At 45.6% G+C, this 20,800-nt stretch overlaps 1 protein-coding gene across 1 annotated transcript in view; it reads right to left on the bottom strand.

The window, feature by feature from the left end:
• mdga2a (MAM domain containing glycosylphosphatidylinositol anchor 2a) overlaps positions 1 to 20,800 on the bottom strand; it is a 589,650-nt gene that overhangs the window by 449,343 nt on the left and 119,507 nt on the right. The window contains exon 6 of the mRNA XM_078233125.1: positions 13,105 to 13,374. Coding sequence (XP_078089251.1) covers positions 13,105 to 13,374 — 270 coding nt within the window. The remainder of the gene's footprint in view (positions 1 to 13,104; positions 13,375 to 20,800) is intronic.

Genomic DNA, 20,800 nt, shown 5'->3' with positions numbered 1-20,800 from the left:
TTGCTCAGGTATGTCCTATACACAAAAACAGGACAAATCCAACCCGGCCAATTATCGCCCAATCAGTCTACTCTCGATCATCAGTAGTGATGGAAGGGGTCATCAATAGGTCTATCAAGCAGCACCTGCTCAGCAATAACCTGCTCAGTGACGCCCAGTTTGGGTTTCACCAGGGTCACTCAGCTCCTGACCTCATTACAGCCTTGGTTCAAACATGGACAAAAGAATTGAATTCCAGAGGTGAGGTGAGAGTGACAGCCCTTGACATCAAGGCTGCATTTGACCGAGTGTGGCATCAAGGAGTCCTTGTGAAACTGGAATCAATAGGAATCAGGGGGCAAACATTCTGCTGGTTGGAGTCATACCTGGTACATTGGAAGATGGTTGTGGTTGTGGAAGGCCAGTCATCTCAGCTCCAGGACATCTCTGCAGGAGTCTCTCAGGGTAGTGTCCTAGGCCCAAAAATCTTCAACTGCTTCATCAATGACCTTCCCTCCAACATAAGGTCAGAAGTGGGAATGTTCGCTGATGATTGCACAATGTTCAGCACCATTCGTGACTCCTCAGATACTGAAGCAGTCCATGTTCAAATGCAGCAAGATCTGGACAAAATCCAGGCTTGGGCTGACAAGTGGCAAGTAACATTCGCACCACACCAATGCCAGGCAATGACCATCACCAATAAGAGACACTCTAACCATCGCCCCTTGACATTCAATGGTGTAACTGTCACTGAATCCCCCACTGTCAACATCCTTGGGGCTACCATTGACCAGAAACTCAACTGGACTCACCACATAAACACAATGGCTACAAGAGCAGGTAAGCGGCTAGGAATACTGCGGCAAGTAACTCACCTCCTGATTCCCCCGAGCCTATCCACCATCTACAAGGCACAAGTCAGGAGTGTGATGGAATACTCCCCACTTGCCTGGATGGGTGCAACTCCAACAACACTCAAGAAGCTTGACATCATCCAGGACAAAGCAGCCCCACTTGACTGGCACCACAGCTACTAACATTCAATCCCTCTATCATCGATACTCAGTAGCAACAGTGTGTACTATCTACAAGATGCACTGCAGCAATTCACCAAAGATCCTTGGACAGCACCTTCCAAACTCACGACCACTTCCATCGAGAAAGACAAGGGCAGCAGATAAATGGGAACACCACCACCTGCAAGTTCCCCTCTAAGCCACTCACCATCCTGACTTGGAAATATATCGCCATTCCTTCACAGTCGCTGGGTCAAAATCCTGGAATTCCCTCCCTAACAGCATTGTGGGTCAACCCACAGCACATGGACTGCAGCGATTCAAGAATTGGAGATGCAGGCGTTGGACTTGGGTAAACACAGTAAGAAGTCTCACAACACCAGGTTAAAGTCCAACAGGTTTATTTGGTAGCAAAAGCCAGTAGCTTTCGGAGCACTGCTCCTTCGTCTTCTGAGAAGACAAACACGGGACACGGCGGACAGAGTACCCTTCGTCATCCAGTACTTTCCCAGAGCGGAGAAGCTACGACATCTTCTCCGGAGCCTTCAAAATGTCATTGATGAAGACAAACATCTCACCAAGGCCATCCCCACACCCCCACTTCTTGCCTTCAAACAACCGCGCAACCTCAAACAGACCTCAAACAGACCATTGTCCACAGCAAACTACCCAGCCTTCAGGAGAACAGTGACCATGACACCACACAACCCTGCCACAGCAACCTCTGCAAGACGTGCTGGATCATCGACGTGGATGCCATCACCTGACGTGAGAACACCATACACCAGGTACACAGTACATACTCTTGCAACTCGGCCAACGTTGTCTACCTGATAGGCTGCAGGAAAGGATGTCCCGAGGCATGGTACATTGGGGAGACCATGCAGACGCTACGACAACGGATGAATGAACACCGCTCGACAATCACCAAGCAAGAGTGTTCTCTTCCTGTTGGGGAACACTTCAGCGGTCACGGGCATTCAGCCTCTGATCTTCGGGTAAGCGTTCTCCAAGGCGGCCTTCACGGCACACGACAACGCAGAGTCGCTGAGCAGAGGCTGATAGCCAAGTTCTGCACACATGAGGACGGCCTCAACCTGGATCTTGGGTTCATGTCACACTATCTGTAACCCTCATGACTTACCTGGGCTTGCAAAATCTCACTAACTGTCCTGTCTGGGGACAATACATATCTCTTTAACCTGTGCTTAACCCTCTCTCCACTCACATTGCCTGTACCTTTAAGACTTGATTACCTGTAAAGACTCGCATTCCAACCATTATTTTATAAATTGAGTGTGTCTTTATATGCCTTGTTTGTGAACAGAACTCCCACTTACCTGACGAAGGAGCAGCGAGCGCTCCGAAAGCTACTGGCTTTTGCTACCAAATAAACCTGTTGGACTTTAACCTGGTGTTGTGAGACTTCTTACTGTGATTCAAGAAGGCAGCTCCCCAGCACCTTCTCAAGGGCAACTAGGGATGGGCAATAATTGCTGGCCAGCCAGCGACGCCCATGTCCCACGAATGAATAAAAAAACACACAGCTTTATTTCCTGCCTGAAATTCAATGTGAACTCAATATATATGCAAACTTCCACAAACCAGAGTTATTTCAATTGAAATGAATACAGACAGAACTGAGGATTGAGAAGCTCACAATTGTAAGATTTTTAATGATAGCTCTTAGAGGTTCTTGGTGGTGCTCTTTCATTCATATGTCCCCCAAGGCTGATTCCTGAATCAATCAGCCAGAATTTTTCATTATTTAAAGGATTCAACCATCTATTGTCCTTCTGTTCAATTGCCTGTTCAACCCACAAAGAGTAGTTAGAATTTTTTTTTAAGGATTTCTCACTGTAGTTATGTAAGACATTTTTCTGTATCTGCACTGTATTCTCTAGTGATATCAGCCGCTAATCAGCATTACTATTTCCTCCAGTCAGTTAATGAATTACCTAGACAGCGGCATTTTACTGCACAGAGGTAAAAATGATCCGTTGCCCATTTTTAAAAATCATCTCCAATGTTCCTATTTTGCATCTTCAAAGGATACGGAATGTAATTTATACCATTTATTGGTGGCACGGTGGCACAGTAGTTAGCACTGCTGCCTCACAGCACCAGGGACCCAGGCTCGATCCCAACCTGGGGTGTCTGTTTGTGTGGAGTTTGCACATTCTCCTTGCATCTGCATGGGTTTCCTTCGGGTGCTCCGGTTTCCTCCCACAAAGGACAAAGAACAAAGAAAATTACAGCACAGGAACAGACCCTACAGCCCTCCAAGCCTGCGCCGACCATGCTGCCCGACTTAACTAAAACCCCCTACCCTTCCGGGAACCATATCCCTCTATTCCCATCCTATTCATGTATTTGTCAAGGTGCCCCTTAAAAGTCACTACCGTATCCGCTTCCACTACCTCCCCCGGCAACGAGTACCAGGCACCCACTACTCACTGTGTAAAACATCTGCTTCGTACATCTCCTTTAAACCTTGCCCCTTGCACCTTAAACCTGTGCCCCCTAGTAATTGGCTCTTCCACCCTGGGAAAAAGCTTCTGACTATCCACTCTGTCCATGCCTCTCATAATCTTGTAGATTTCTATCAGGTCGCCCCTCAACCTCCATCGTTCCAGTGAGAACAAACCAGTTTCTCCAACCTCTCCTCATATCTAATGCCCTCCATACCAGGCAACATCCTGGTAATTCTTTTCTGTACCCTCTCCAAAGCCTCCACATCCTTCCGGTAGTGTGGCGAACAGAATTGAACACTATATTCCAAGTGTGGCCTAACTAAGGTTCTATAAAGCTGCAACATGACTTGCCAATTTTTAAACTCAATGCCCCGGCCGATGAAGCCAAGCATGCCGTATGCCTTCTTGACTACCTTCTCCACCTGCATTGCCACTTTCAGCGACCTGTGGACCTGTATACCCAGATCCCTCTGCCTATCAATACTCTTAAGGGTTCTGCCATTTACTGTATATTTCCTATCTGTATTAGACCTTCCAAAATGCATTACCTCACATTTGTCTGGATTAAACTCCATCTGCCATCTCTCCGTCCAAGTCTCCAATCGATCTATATCCTGCTGTATCCTCTGATGGTCCTCATCACTATCCGCAAATCCACCAACCTTTGTGTCGTCCGCAAACTTACTAATCAAACTAGTTACATTTTCCTCCAAATCATTTATATATATATTACCAACAGCAAAGTTCCCAGCACTGATCCCTGAGGAATGCCACTTGTCACAGCCCTCCATTCAGAAACGCACTCTTCCACTGCTACACTCTGTCTTCTTTGATCGCACTCCGAAGAGGTGTGGGTTAGGTGGATTGGCTATGCTAAATTGCCCCATAGTGTCAGGGGGATTAGTTCGGGTAAATGTTAGAATGTAACCAATAATAACATTGAATCTGCTGTGTGAGCAATGATAACATGCTGTAAGGGTCAGCTGACCCAGTAAACTATGCAACCAATGACAAAATGATGTGGTGGTCAGCTGGGGCTTGTGGGAGCTTGGAATGGCCCAGGGTGAGGCCTCAAATGTTGGAGTAATGAAATTTCTTTATTAAACCTTTTGCTTTGATTTATAAGTTGGAATAAGTCTTGTTTTATTTTATTGCCTACAACTGAAGAGATCCTTCTGGTGGATCAATGTGGGGAGATGATGGCCTAGTGGCATTATTGCTAGACTATTAATCCAGAAACTCAACTAATGTTCTGGGGACCCGGGTTCGAATCCCGCCACGGCCGATAGTGGAATTTGAATTCAATGCAAAATATCTGGAATTAAGAATCTACCAATGACTGTGAAACTATTGTCGATTGTCAGAAAAGCCCATCTGGTTCACCAATGTCCCTTAGGGAAGGAAATCTGCCGTCCTTACCTGGTCTGGCCTACATGTGACTCCAGAGCCACAGCAATGTGATTGACTCTCAACTGCCCTCCAAGGGCAACTGGCGATGGGCAATAAATGCTGGCCAGCCAGTGATGCCCATGTCCCACGAATGAATATATTAAAAAAACAGTAAATATGTGTGGTTATGGGGATAGGGTCTGGGTGGGATTGTTGTCGGTGCAGCGTTGATGGGCTGAATGGCTTCCTTCTGCATTTTAGGGATTCTATGATTGTAGCAACAAGGACCAGGCATCTGGTCTAACATTGAGAATGTGTTTGGCAATTAACCCTTATAACTGGATCAAACATTATAGAAATGTTATTGACGAATTAAGACAGGTGTAAATGGAAATTGTTTCTGTTTTAGTGACAATAGTTATCCCTGTAAGTTTGCTACATGTCTAACACAGTTCTATATTTTGAGGTACAATAGTGCAATCCAGAGATGTCGCGATAGCATTTTATCGACATCTGAACTGAATCTTTGTGCCTTTGACATTTGTATTTCCTCAGTTCCTCCACAGGTGGACGATTGAATTAGCACTCACTGAGATAGCGTTTGATAAGAGTTGACGTGCTTTACGATTGAAAATACAGAGCTACAGTTGTGGTCAAACGTGTTGAGTTCAGTCAGCACAAAATAACTTGCCTTCAAGTAATGATACAAAATGATGAGTTTGCTGTGTTCCATTATATCAGTTGGTTATCTTATTTGAATAAATAGCCCCTCCAGCATTTCTGACTTTAACTAAAGCTTCCACTGCTCTTTCTTCCAAAGCCTACCTCTACAGGGAGCTTTCTCTCTCTCTTCATATATCTCTGTTCACCGGGGCAACGTGTTGGCACAGTGACACAATGGTTAGCACTGCTTCCTCACAGCGCCAGGGACCCGGGTTCGATCCCAGCTTTGGGTGACTGCCTGTGTGGAGTTCACACGTTCTCGCCATGTCTGTTTCCTTTGGGTGCTCCCACAGTCTAAAGACACGCAGATTAGGTGGATTGGCCATGCTAAACTGCCCCTTCGGGTCCAAAGATGTGTAAGTTAGATGAATGCACAGGGTAAGATTCTCTTTCAGAGAGTTTGTACAGACTCGATGGGCTGAATGTCCTCCATCTGAACTGTAGAGATTCTATGGTTCTATGGAAAGACTTGTTGAAGGACTGATCAAACACAATGGGCAGGGTTTTCTGCACCCCCTATGGAGTGTTTTCCAGCAGCAGAGGCAGCTCACCATTGGCCGCCAGTGTGATTTTCCAGTCATGCCGACATCTATTCCATTTTGTGTGGTTCAGCCATCCTGCCAATAGGGAACCTACCGCGGGGAGGTAGCCTTTGGTGGGACCGGATGACCCTGCCAGTGGGAAGGGTTGGAAAATCCTATCCAATGGGTCTGAGGTGCTTTTTCTCTTAATTACCCAGGCAAGCAAGAAAATGTTTATAGAGCCTGGGGAAAGTAACCTTTGTGTATTGCAGTAAACACCTTGCATATAGAGGCTGTTTCAAAAAGGAGTGGAAGAATACGTTGTCTTAAAAGAGCAATTGCTTTGTGTGGAGACACTTTTCACAGAAAAATGGTCAAAAAATCCTGAAGGTGATGACAGAGAATGCGCACTTGTCTGCAGTGCTGAAACCTTGCAAACGTCGCTGTTATATTCAGCGCCCCAGTAAATTTGCAGTCAATTTCAGCTGTTTTTAACATAGAAAACCCCCTGCTCTTCTCACCAAACAGAATTAAACAAAAATAAGATACGCACACAAAAAGAAAATGGACAAAAGCCCGCACTAAATATGAGCTGGAAATAACTGCAAAAAACAAAATCAACCATCTGCACCTTTAAGAGCTCCATCACACATGAAACTTCCCTTACACCCACTTCAGGTCGATGAACGTAATGATACCATCCTAAACCGATGGAAATTTTGCTGTGTTGCATTTAAATCTATTCTAACATCTAAATTAAGCTCTTAAATGTTGGGATGACTCGAAGGTCACTTCAGCTGGGCAGTGGCAGAAAAGCACATATTCCCCACCCAATTACCTATTCACCAATAGTCTGTCCCACACCTGCACCTACAGCCATGGCAACCGTTCATAAAATCCCACCAGAGGATGCTCTGCGGCAGAGACTGAATCTTTGAAACACAATTAATGAGTAGGCAGTATTTGATTAGATTGACATTTAACTCATACAGAATGATGAGTAAGCACTGTGTGCAAATCCCAAGCTAATTTGGATTTCTTGCAAACTTTAAGAATACATCATTTATGCCTGGAACCCATTTCCTCCTCATTTGTCTCTCTTGCTTTCCACTCTCGTTTCAGTCCTTCCCCTTCATGCCACCATCTTTCCATCCTCCTCCATTTCACTAACATTCCCAGACTGTCCCTTCGCTTTTCTTTTTCCTGTTATTCCATGTTCCCACATTGGTTCCCACATGGTGGCACAGTGGTTAGCACTGCTGCCCGCATCGCCAAGGACCCGGGTTTGATTCCCGGTTTGGGTCACTGTCTGTGCGGAGTCTGCGTGCTCTGCTCGTGTCTGCTTGGGTTTCCTCGCACAGTCCGAAAGATATGCTGGTTAGGTGGATTGCCCATGCTAAATTCTCCCTCAGTGTACCCAAGCAGGCGCAGGAGTGCGGCGACTAGAGGATTTCCACAGTAACTTCAAAGAACAAACAACAAAGAAAATTACAGCACAGGAACAGACCCTTCGGCCCTCCAAGCCTGCACCGACCATGCTGCCTGACTGAACTAAAACCCCCTACCCTTCCAGGGACCATATCCCTCTATTCCCATCCTATTCATGTATTTGTCAAGGCGCCCTTAAAAGTCACTATCGTATCCGCTTCTACTACCTCCCCCGGCTGTGAGTTCCAGGCACCCACCAACCGCTGTGTAAAAAACTTCACTGCAGTGTGAATGTAAGCCTACTCGTGACATTAATAAATAAACTTTAAAAAAACATGTCTTTCTCTCACGCTTATTTAAATTCCTGCAATCCGACAGGGTTTTCCAGAGTTGACCATATTTCATTAACAGCGATAATTTGTCTAATTTATTTGTAAGGGAGGGGAGGGGGGAGTTCCACTGGGCAGATGAAAATAGCAGGAATGTTCACTCTTTCTATAGTGTGGCCACAAAATATTGATAAGAGAAAGACAGTGAGTACCGTTCCCATTGAGGTTACTGAACACAACTTAGTGTGAGGTTGTGAACATCGATCATTTTTGTGTGGCTTGTCTGTGCGGTTGGCAACCTAGCTGACTAATATTACTTCTTCACATTACTTTCATCACCTTTGCTTCCAATGTCCACTATTCCCTCACAGTCACGTGGTCCATCTCGGACCTCTCAGTTCCCATCCTCAGTTTCTTCATCTATTCCTGAGAATAAGATATTGAGCAATATCCACTATAAGAGCACTAATATCCACAACTACCTTGAGTGCACTTCCTTCCACCCCACTTGCTGTCAGGACACTGTATCCCTGTTTGTTCAGTTCCTCCACCTCCATCACATCTGTTTTGACGGCGTAACCTTTCACATCAGTGCTTCCAATCTGTCTTTCTTTTTTCTCAAATGTGGACTCACCTGGCTGAATAGAAAGCATACTTCTTTCAATTTGGAATATTGAGTGTGATCTTACCGGCCATTCACGCCACGCACTCGCTGCAGCGAGGTTGGAGAATTTGGCGTCCAGTCAAATCTCTGTTCACTGCAGTGGGATGGGAAAAGCCCACTGGCCTGACCAGTGGTAACATTCCAGCCACAGTATTCACTGAAGTTAAAGTTTTATTTATTAGTCACAAGTAGGCTTACATTAACACTGCAATGAAGTTACTCTGAAAATCCCCTAGTCGCCACACCCCGGCGCCTGTTCGGGCACACTGAGGGAGAATTTAGCACGGCCAATGCACCTAACCAGCACGTCTTTCGGAGTGTGGGAGGAAACCGGAGCACCCGGAGGAAACCCACGCAGACATGGGGAGAACGTGCACTCTCTGCACAGACAGTGACCCAAGCCAGGAATTGAACCCGGGTCCCTGGCGCTGAGAGGCAGTAGTGCTAACCATTGTGCCACCCATGATGTATTCACAATTTGGAATGCAGTTTTCACTACTCCTGATGTGGTCTTCTCTACGCTTGGAAGATCAAACGCAGATTGAAAGATCACTTTACAGAACACCTTCATTCAGTCCGTAAGACCCTGAGTTTCCAATCACCTGTCATTTTAATCCTCTGCCCTACTCCCATCCTGAGTGTCTTGACTTCTTACACTATTCCAGCGAAGCCGAAGATAAGTTTGAGGAACGGCATATCTTCATCGCCTTTTGAACTCAACACCGATTTCAACAAAGTCTGATGGCAGTTGCTGGCAAGGATGTGTTTCTTACTTTTTATACCTCCTCTAGGCCCATCTTTCCTTTCTATGCTTGTTCCAACACCATCTCCTTTTGCCTTCTACCATCAACCCTTTGGCAATTTACTCTCTCCTGCCTTCACCATATCAAAGACCAATATTCTTGCTAAGCTGCAAAGTGGGCAACCATGCAGCGACTGGAAGGGAGCACCCAAGCCTGCTTTCAGTTAAATACGATGCGCGCACGGGCATTCAAAACCTTTAAAGTTACTGCATCTGGAAAAAAACTGGTTGCCCACCTTTTTCAAACTTTTGCAGGAAACAAGGTCACAAATCTTCTCTTTTAATCTTTACCAACTCTCCCCCCTTTCTCTGCCTTTGCACTGGCTCGAGATCTGTTGATGTCTCTATTTTTTTCCAGTTTTGACCCAAGTTCAGCAATCTGAAATGCAAACCTATTTCTCTCCGCACAACGTTGCTTAGCCTGAGTATTTCCAGCCTATTTTGTTCTACTTGCAGATTTCCAGCATCCGCAGCACATTTGATTTTGTAACAGGTTTTATTATTTCCCAGCATGAACTCTTTCAAGTACTGCATGGAGGGCACTAACCAATTAGAAACATCATACAACAGAAACAAGAATAATATGAGACGCACTTTCTTTCTCGATAATGATGTTTCAAATAGATCAGAAGCAGGTAAAGATAGGAAAACAGAAGAGCACTTGAAAGTTAACACAGATGAGAGCCTCTTTTGAATCTGAACATGGATAGGATAATAAAGGAAGTGGACGCTGGCAGCTCGGACTAGGAGTGAATGAAAAAAGCCACAATCCCCCTCATTGACACAGCGACAGACTGTAATGAAGAGTGCACTAATAGAAGAGCCAGTGTGTTAGAATTAATTTGTGAGTGTTTTAAACTTTTAACAGCCTATTTTAGTGTCACAAGTAGGCTTACATTAACGTTGCAATTAAGTTACTGTGAAAATTCCCTAGTCGCCACCCTCTGGCGTCCGTTTGGGTACACTGAGGGAGAATTTAGCATGGCCAATGCACCTAACCAGCAGGTCTTTCAGACTGTGGGAGGAAACCGGAGCACCCGGAGGAAACCCCACACAGACACAGGGAGAACGTGCAGACTCCACACAGACAGTGATCCAAACTGGGAATCGAACCCGGGTCCCTGGCGCTGTAAGGCAGCAGTGCTAACCACTGTGCCACCGTGCCACCCTTTTTTGACACCCTGGAAAATATGTAAGCATGTGAATGAGGAAGTTGTATGTGACTTTCACTCCAACCATTATTTAGCGCTTCAATCTGATTTCATTACATTTATCTGAATCTTTTGGTTTCTAAAATAGATGTCAGGGACCCGGGTTCGATTCCCGGCTTGGGTGACTGTGCAGTCTGTATATTCTCCCTGTGTCTGCGTGGGTTTCCTCCGGGTGCTATGGTTTCCTCCCACAGTCCAAAAGATGTGCTGGTTAGGTGCATTGGTCATGCTAAATTCTCCCTCAGTGTACCCGAACAAGGCCAGAATGTGGCGACTAGGGGATTTTCACAGTAACTTCATTGCAGTGTTAATGTAATCTGCACAGCAATCCGCATTAATAAATTCAGATAGTCAGTCAAAGGGCTAGCAAATGAATATCCCGTCAGAATGAACTCTGCCCATCTGGCAGTGTAACTCACAGACCTGACAATTGTTCAAGTCAAGGGAGCGCTACAGCATCCTGCACCATAGTCCAAACAGCAGATCAATCGTATCCCCACTAGGAGGAGCTCAAGAGTAGCCCAGCAAACACCTCGAACCCCAGACAGCAAGAGATCCAGCAGAAGGGGTTCCGCAGTGGCCTCACAATACATGTTCATACCAATAATAACATGCAGAAGAATGTTAAAAAATAAATTGTATTAAAATGACACAGCAGCACTGCAACTGACAATCATTGATAAAAGAAAATATACAACCAAATGTACAAGTTAAAACCCTCCATTAACGCAAAGAAATGGAAAATAGCAAAGCCCACAATAAATACATAATCTAATGGTAGTAATGATGCATAGGAGGATACCTATTGTGGATTTTAGATCACCAGTGTTTATTGCAGGATTCATCTTCACCTTGTGCCAAAAATAAAAACCTATAATAAAAAGCACACATTTGAGTTCATTCTGTCTAACAAGTCAGTGTCCTGGCTCCCTCATTGTCACTCTATACCACACCTCTTCCATTCTATTTCTGGTGGCTTAAGCACCAGGCACACTAATGCACAGGATTTTGTTGAACTTAAAGTATTCCCTCTTCAAATGAAAGCTCTCACCGTGTCCCTACCCACAGTAAAGTAAAGTTTATTTATTAGTTTCACAAGTAGGTTCACATTAACATTACAATTAAGTTACTGTGAAAATCCCCGAGTCGCCACACTCCGGCATCTGTTCGGGCACACCGAGGGAGAATTTAGCAAGGCCAATACGCCTAAGCTGCGCGTCTTTCAGACTGTGGGAGGAAACCGGAGCACCCGGAGGAAACCCACGAAGACATGAGGAGAACGTGCAGACTCCGCACAGACAGTGACCCGAGCCGGAAATCGAACTTGGGTCCCTGGCGCTGTGAGGTAGCAGTGCTGGCCACTGTGCCACCGTGGTGGGACCCTATCAACTATCTAAACACCACCACCATACTGTCTATTAGCAGTCAAAATGCTGCACTTCTTACAGGCCATTAGATTCGGTAACTGACAACCTAATGGAGCACGAACCTAAAGTAGTTTTCAATGTACTTGCCTTCCAGTTAGTAGACTCCAATGTCACTGGATTACTGCGCAATTTGTCTTCCATGTCACTGCATGAAAAATATTCAGCCAATGCCCATCTACCTGAGGATCCTGTTTAGCTTTGAGTGCAAGACATATACAGAAACTGAAATCACGGCACTGCATGAAGTTGGATTGCTTGTAATAACAACTCACCCCCTATTGAACTATTTTATTTATGTGGTAAACCGCTGTTAAGCTTATTGCCTGTGTGTGTGTGTGTGACATGCCTGGGCATGCCCCTGCCGGCCCTGCCTGAGACTCTTCCCCCCCCCTGGTCCAGGTATAAAGGTGACTGCTCCCAACCCCCCTGCCTCAGTCGCTGGACCAGTTCATCAGCATGGGTGTGCTCCAAGTCTTTTGCGAATAAAAGCCTATTTGTTCTTGCATACAAACTAGTCTTTGCTTGATTGATAGTGCATCAATTTACAAATAGCTTCTCTCCACTGAGGACTCTGATAAGAGTGGGACATGTACAAGACACAGTCCACATTTCAAACTCAAATTTGACTGTATATTGTCTGCAACATTTGTCTCCCAATGTATTGCACTTAATCACTGAATGTTGAACGTAGCTGGCTCAATGTCTTCCCATTCGATTCCAACACAAATTAACACAGCGAGGAGTGACGAAAAGGAGTTTCAGCATTCCCAACTGCCCCTCATTTCTCATTCCTACTCCTCCACTCAGTTACTCTACTGGGACGCAGTTCCATGTTGTCATTCTTCCTGTGTGAACCTAACCAACTCAAGACAGCAGTGGGCTTCCTGGTGCTTGACTCTGTCCGCATTGTTTACCCAAACAGTGCCCTATCAGCAGGGGTCACTGCCAGAACACAGGGGTTTGAAATGACTTTTCCCTCCGTAGGCCATGGGCACTGAACCCAATTGTGGCACTGCATACCACCCCAAACTGAGATCAGCTGACCCAGTAGGGGCCAAGTATTCAAGATCTCAGTCCCTTACCAGCGTATGATATACTTTAAACACACATATATCTTAGTGAAGTCAAACCTACTCACCTCTCACAGTGATTGTACTGGATTTTTTGGCAGGGTTGCCCACGTTGTTGTTGGCGAGGCAGCTATACGCTCCGGCCTCATCCGCATTGATTGAGTGCAGCGTTAGGATTCCTCCTTTTAACACGCTTGTTTTAGGAAGAGATCCAACAGCCTTGATCCAGGTGAGGGTGGGAGGGGGGTCCCCTCCTGTCGTGACACACACCATGGAAAGTGAGTCTCCAGGATTTACGACAATATGCTCATGCACCATTAGCTTGATGGACGGGGAAGCTGCAAGGCACAAAGGCAGTAAAAGAAATATGAACATGGATATTTGTTCAGCTTTTATCAGGGCTGCAAAGAACACGTCTTTATTCAAAAATTCATATTTTAATGTGGTGACAGACAGCTTGATGAATGCCAGGTAATTAGGTGGTCAATCATTAAACTGTCCTCAGTCGGCAGTACATCTGTTGGCTGCAGTGCATGCTTCCTTTTCATTTATTCATAGGATGTGGGCATCGCTGGCTGGGCCAGCATTTATTGCCTATCCCTGAGGGCATTTTAAGAGTCTACCACATTGCCGTGGACCTGGAGTCACATGTAGGCCAGACCAGGTTAGAATGGTAGATTTCCCTAAAGGACATGAGTGAACCAGATGGGTTTTTACGACAATCGACAATGGTTTCGTGGGTCATCATTGGACTTTTGGACGATATTTTACGACCTCGCTCGGGCAAGGTTCGTAAAATCCTGCCCGAGGCCAGCAGAGAATTCCGCTCTGCGAGCCGCGGCGCCCCGATCCCGGGGCACGGGTGGCGGTAAAATTCCGGCTTTAATTCCAGACTTTTACTGAATTCAAATTTCACCACCTGCTGTGGTGGGATTTTATCCTGGGATTGCTAGTCCAATGACAGTATCACGGCACCACTGCCTCCTCACAACAGAGAGGCACTTGTTGCATGTTTGTGAGAAAAAAACAAAAATAAAATAATTCATTCATATTTGAAATTTCCTTTGAGCGACAGTATTGAACTGTCTGAAATATTGATAACTGCAAAGCCAAAGTACCAATCTGTAGGATATTAGTGGAGTCATCCATTGATATTTCTGCTCAAATGTCAGAGGAGCATTTCCATCCACCTTTCTCCATCCAATGGAAAGAGGGAAGCAGCTTAAAATAGGACTATTTCTGCATCAGGTAAATGTGATTTGAATAATACTTCATAATAGTTAGCTGGAAGTATTTAATTTTACTGAGAGCATACCTTATGCATACACAGGCCTCTGGCTGGAGGCCTGTGACTAGTGGTGTTCCGCAGGGCTCTGTATTGGGACCTCTGCTATTTGTGATTTATATAAACGATCTGGAAGAGGTGTAACTGGGGTGATCAGTAAGTTTGCGGATGACACAAAATTGGCAGGACTTGCAGATAGTGAGGAGCATTGTCAGAGGCTACAGAATGATATAGATAGGCTGGAAATTTGGGCAAAGAAATGGCAGATGGAGTTCAATCCTGATAAATGTGAAGTGATGCATTTTGGTAGAAATAATGTAGGGGGGGAGCTATACGATAAATGGCAGAACCATAAAGGGTGTAGATACGCAGAGGGAAGGGACCTGGGTGTTAGCACCTCAACATTTGGTTACACACTCATCCCCCCCACTTGGTGAGAAAGCTCTAGATTTAATGCTGACAACAGCTGTTCAACATCAACTCCTCATAGAAAGATCCTTGAAGGTGACGTCACAGGTGGAGAAGGTGGTGAAGAAGGCATATGGCATGCTTGCCTTTATAGGACGGGGCATAGAGTATAAAAGTTGGGGTCTGATGTTGCAGATGTATAGAACGTTGGTTCGGCCGCATTTGGAATACTGCGTCCAGTTCTGGTCGCCACACTACCAGAAGGACGTGGAGGCTTTGGAGAGAGTACAGAGGAGGTTTACCAGGATATTGCCTGGTATGGAGGGGCTTAGTTATGAGGAGAGATTGGGTAAACTGGGGTTGTTCTCCCTGGAAAGATGGAGGATGAGGGGAGACTTAATAGAGGTGTATAAAATTATGAAAGGCATAGATAGGGTGAACGGTGGGAAGCTTTTCCCCAGGTCGGTGGTGACGTTCACGAGGGGTCATAGGTTCAAGGTGAAGGGGGGGAGGTTTAACACAGATATCAGAAGGACATATTTTACACAGAGGGTGGTGGGGGCCTGGAATGCGCTGCCAGGCAAGGTGGTGGAGGCGGACACACTGGGAACGTTTAAGACTTATCTAGATATCCACATAAACGGAGTGGGAATGGAGGGATACAAAAGAATGGTCTAGTTTGGACCAGGGAGCGGCACGGGCTTGGAGGGCCGAAGGGACTGTTCCTGTGCTGTATTGTTCTTTGTTCTTTATGTACTCCTTATAGTGGCCACATTGTTATTTCACGCATTCTATATTTGTGCAACATTGTACATTAATACAGGAGCGTGAGAGTCTATGGACAGCATCAAGGTCCTACCTTTATCCATTACACTATGTCCCCGAAAGTAATTTGCCAGAAGTATTCTGCGGTTTTCTGCTGCACCATTGGTGCACAATTGCAAGAACCCATGCTGAATGTCACGGCCGTCTGCAACCCGTCATAATCAAAACTCAGAATTCCACTCCCATCCATTTGAAAAAACAGAGACAAGTAACTCCAGTCGACCAACACAATTGGAGTCCCATCTCGTTTCGAGAGCATTACAAAGGTTCTTGTCCTACTGAGCTTAGAATCATAGAGTCACATCATCCCTACAGTGTAGAAGGAGGCCATTTGGCCCATCGAACCTGCATGGACAACAGTCCCAGCCAGGTCCTATTCTTTTAACTCCAAGTATTTACCCTGCTAACCCCCCTGACACTAAGGGGCTATCGTTAAGAAAGCCCACCAACGTCTCTACTTTCTCAGAAGAAAAAGGAAATTTGGCATGTCAGCTACGATTCCCACCAACTTTTACGGGTGCACCATAGAAAGCATTATTTCTGGTTGTATCACAGCTTGGTATGGCTCCTGCTCTGCCCAAGACCGCAAGGAAGTACAAAAGGTTGTCAATGTAGCCCAATCCATCACGCAAACCAGCCTCCCATCCATTGACTCTGACTACACTTCCCACTGCCTCAGCAAAGCAGCCAGTATAATTAAGGACCCCACGCACCCCGGACATTCTCTCTTCCACCGTCTTCCGTCGGGAAAAAGATACAAAAGTCTGAGGTCATGTGCCAATCGACTCAAGAACAGCTACATCCCTGCTGCTGTCAGACCTTTGAATGGACTTACCTTGCATTAAGTTGATCTTTCTCTCCACCCTAGCTCTGACTGTAATAGTACATTCTGCAATCTCTCATTTCCTTCTCTATGAGCAATATGCTTTGTCTGTATAGCGTGCAAGAAACAATACTTTACACAGTATGTTAATACATGTGACAATAATAAATCAAATCAAAATCAAATTTAGCATGGCCAATCAACCTAACCCGCACTCTTTGGACTGTGGGAGGAAACCGGAGCACCTGGAGGAAACCCACGCAGACACGGTAAGAATGTGTAAATTCCACACAGATAGTGACCCGAGGCCAGAATTGAATCTGGGTCCTTAGCGCTGTGAGGCAGCAGTGCTAACCACCGCGTCACCGTGACTTTAAGTGACCGATTGACGATTTTCATGCAGCCTACATAAATATGTTGGCCTGTCAACCATGATTATATAATAAAGCATGTCAGGGGGAGAGGGGCAAGGCTTTATATTAAAGATGGGTCCCTGCAAGTGGGCTCCATAAGAGGGGCGCTTCAGCCCAGGAGTGACAAACCGCATCGCAACTGAGCTAATCGCCTATCCTTGTAAATATTTGCTTCAATGTTCAAGATTGATGTTAGTAAGAACAGCAATGGGCTCACTCAACGGGAAACACCTGGAAATGGCTGTTTTGAAACATGGTGGTCTTTGTCTATTTTTAGTCCTGTTTTCTCTGTGGAGTGCTCTCTGCCTGCAGGGAGCACACGTCATTATTCATCTTTGCCATTGGTGATAATCAGGCCGGCTGGTGCATGTGGTATATGAAGGTCACCGTGCCTGAAGCAGCAGCTTGTTTTCCCACAGATAATGTTTCTGCACAAGAGGCTCATAGAAAGATATTATTTGTCAGTAACTCAGTCTGCTCTAGCATATTCACTGTAATTCAACAGCAGCTGCACACCAGCCACAGAGGCTAAGCCAAGAGGCTGGACATCATACTTTATTCACAGGGAAGGAGATGGCCTAGTGGTATTATCGCCTGACTATTAATCCAGAAACTCAGCTAATGTTCTGCGGTCCTGGGTTCGACTCCCACCACGGCAGATGGTGAAATTTGAATCCAATTTTTAAAAAATCTGGAATTCAGAATCCACTGATGGCTCTGAAACCATTGCTGATTGTCGGAAAAACCCAGCGCGTTCACTAATGTCCTTTAGGCAAGGGAATCTGCGTCCTTACCTGGTCTGGCCTACGTGTGACTCCAGAGCCACAGCAATGTGGTTGATTCTCAACTGCTCTTGCGCAACTAGGGGATGGGCAATAAATGGTGGCCAGCCAGTGATGCCCATGTCCCATGAGTGAATAAAAACAGAGTGCAGTTGGTTCCTGGAAACAGCACGAACAGCCCATTCACCCCGTTCTGCTTGAAGACCACTCGGTTGCCAACCAGAGGAGTGGCTTTCCAATAATGCTAAAAACAGTCAGCGCGACAATCCTATTACTGAACAACAGGAACCTCACTTCAAAACTACAGCACTTCACCCACTATTAAGCACTTTAGGAGAGCTTGAGATTGTGAAAGGTGTTGTATAAACACAAATATTTTTTTTTCTCCTTTAGTTTATTGTAGCACCGGTGATATGATTTTACTCGCATCTCTTTTCAAAACTGCTGATGGGACAAGTGAGAAACTGAGTGAATGCAGACACTGCACTATGGAAGTCATTTCCACAGAAAATCAGCTAAAGTGTCGAGCTTGGCAATGGTCCTCTCAGCTGCCAGCAATAGTCTCCATTTTTCTTTTATTCCAACATGCCTCAAGCTTCTAATGTTCGTCACCACAACTTTTGTCATTATTTTTCCTTGCCCTGCAGGACACTAAGATTTGGAAAGTTCAGGAAACTTCGTACAGATCGAAAACACCGTGCTCAACTGCAGTGAGGTGTCATGATGGGCGGCGGCACAGTGGTTAGCACTGCTGCCTCACAGCGCCAGGGACCCGGGTTCGATTCCCGGCTTGGGTCACCATCTGTGAGGAGCTTGCACGTTCTCCCCTTGTCTGCGTGGGTTTCTTCCGGGTGCTCCAGTTTCCTCCCACAGTCCAAAGATGCGCGGGTTAGGTGGATTGGGCCATGCTAAATTGACCCTTGTGTCAGCGGAATTAGCAGGGTAAATATGTGGGGTTACGGGAATAGGACCTGGGGGGGATTGTAGTCAGTGCAGACTCGATGGGCCGAATGGCCTCCTTCTGCACTGTAGTGATTCTATGGATTCTATTCTATGATGGGAGGATTAGCAAAAATGCATTGCTTCTCATTTTTCTTTATTCATTCGTGGGACTTCAGTGTCGCTGGCTGGCCAGCATTTATTGCCCATCCCTAGTTGCCCGAGGGCAGTTGGGAGTCAACCACATTGCTGTGGCTCTTAAGTCATATGTAGGCCAAACCAGGTAAGGACGGCAGATTTTCTTCCCTAAAGGACATTCATGAACCAGATGGGTTTTTCCCAACAATCAACAATGGTTCCATGATCATCAGTAAATTTTTAAGTCCAGGTTTTGTTTTATTGAATTCAAATTCCACCAGCTGCCGCAGCGGGATTCGAAACTGGGTTCTCGGAACATTAGCTGAGTTTCTGGATTAACAGTCGAGCGATAATTCCACTAGGCCAGCGCCTTCCCTTTGGGAAATGAAGTGTGCGTGTTATGAGCAGGTCAAAATCTCTACAGTACCCTGAGTACTTTCACCAGTAAAAAGTAGAGGGGAATCTAAACCACACTACTTTTCTTCACCTACTTGCTCACAATACTGAGAAAGATTAGTGGACAAAGCGGTGCTCGACTCTGTCTCTCTTTGAAACTGGATTTAGAAATCATAGAAACCCTACAGTGCAGAAGGAGGCCATTCGGCCCATCGAGTCTGCACCGACCACAATCCCACCCAGGCCCTACCCCCATATCCCTACATATTTACCCACTAATCCCTCTAACCTACACATCTCAGGACACTAAGGGGCAATTTTAGCATGGCCAATCAACCTAACCCGCACATCTTTGGACTGTGGGAGGAAACCGGAGCAACCGGAGGAAACCCACGCAGACACGAGGAGAATGTGCAAACTCCACACAGACAGTGACCCAAGCCGGGAATCGAACCCAGGTCCCTGGAGCTGTGAAGCAGCAGTGCTAACCACTGTGCTACCGTGCCGTGCATTTAATGGAAATTCAGATGATATGCCTCCCCGTATGTGCACTGTGTACTGAAAAACTAAAGGAGACTGCCACCCCTGTTACTGTGACAGCTCTAGGTGCATCAGTAAGCTCGCCATGGCTGGTGCTAAGCTGGTGCTAAGCTTAGTTATCAACACTAATGAAAAGGTATTTGCATCAGTTCAGCTGGTTGCTTTCCGGCAGCAAAGGCTTCTCCATATTAGCATCCCGAGGGCCTTTAACCTCAGTAAATGACTCTGCCTGGAATTAGAGAGGCCACATAAATCAATCGAATAGATGCAGGCCATTGATGACAGGGAAAACAAACGCAGTGTTTCGCTGATGGTAATGGTCTGTGGACTACTTGGTATCACTTTCTGCTTCCAGAAACCCTTGTAACTCAATGCAGTACATGGTAGTACAAGGCTCATTTTTCACTGTGTACATCTAATGTAGCTCACTGCAAGCTTTCAGACCACTGTTTGTTTGCTGCTGCTTGGCACCTGTACTGGGCCTCGCTGCCAAGGTGTAAGGCAGCTTACAACAGGATGCCAACACAATAGCTCAGTCCTCTGTTTGTGGTCAGGTTTCTCTTGGCAAAACAAAGTAGATAAAGATAGTGCTATGACAGGCCTTTTGGTTATTATGGTCATAAAAATCCAACCAAGGGCTAAGATTTCTTTCATTATAATAATGAATCTGTAACAGATGAAACGCATGAGAAAATAATGACGCTGAAAATGTAGAAACAGGATTGTCCTTTATCTTCAGACAGTAATAGCAATTTTACTGAAGGTTAGCTGATGGTTAAGGCTGTAGATATAACCTTTTGACTTGCAAATAACCTTTTCACAACTTGGACACCTGGAACAATTATACAAGATAAGATGTCCATAATGATCTGGGTTTTGCTGTGAGCAGTGAAGGTGTGGTTTTTGCTATTCACCTTGTTTACAGCTGCTCACAGTTTTTTCACAGGCATATCAAGTGCTGTTTTCCACTTATCCCACACCAAATTGAACTCAGTGCACTTTGTAGGCTATCTGTGGAGTCTCCAAACAGGGGAAATAGTACAGTAAGAAGTCTCATGACACCAGGTTAAAGTCCAACAGGTTTATTTGGTAGCACGAGCTTTTGGAGCACTGCTCCTTCATCAAGAGAGTCACTCACCTGATGAAGGAGAAACGCTCCGAAAGCTCGTGCTACCAAATAAACCCGTTGGACTTTAACCTGGTGTCATGAGACTT

The sequence above is a fragment of the Mustelus asterias genome, chromosome 18 (genome assembly GCF_964213995.1).
Source record: "Mustelus asterias chromosome 18, sMusAst1.hap1.1, whole genome shotgun sequence".
Taxonomy (NCBI): domain Eukaryota; kingdom Metazoa; phylum Chordata; class Chondrichthyes; order Carcharhiniformes; family Triakidae; genus Mustelus; species Mustelus asterias.
Note: the sequence above shows the minus strand (reverse complement) of the source record. Positions and strands in the feature narration are given on the sequence as shown.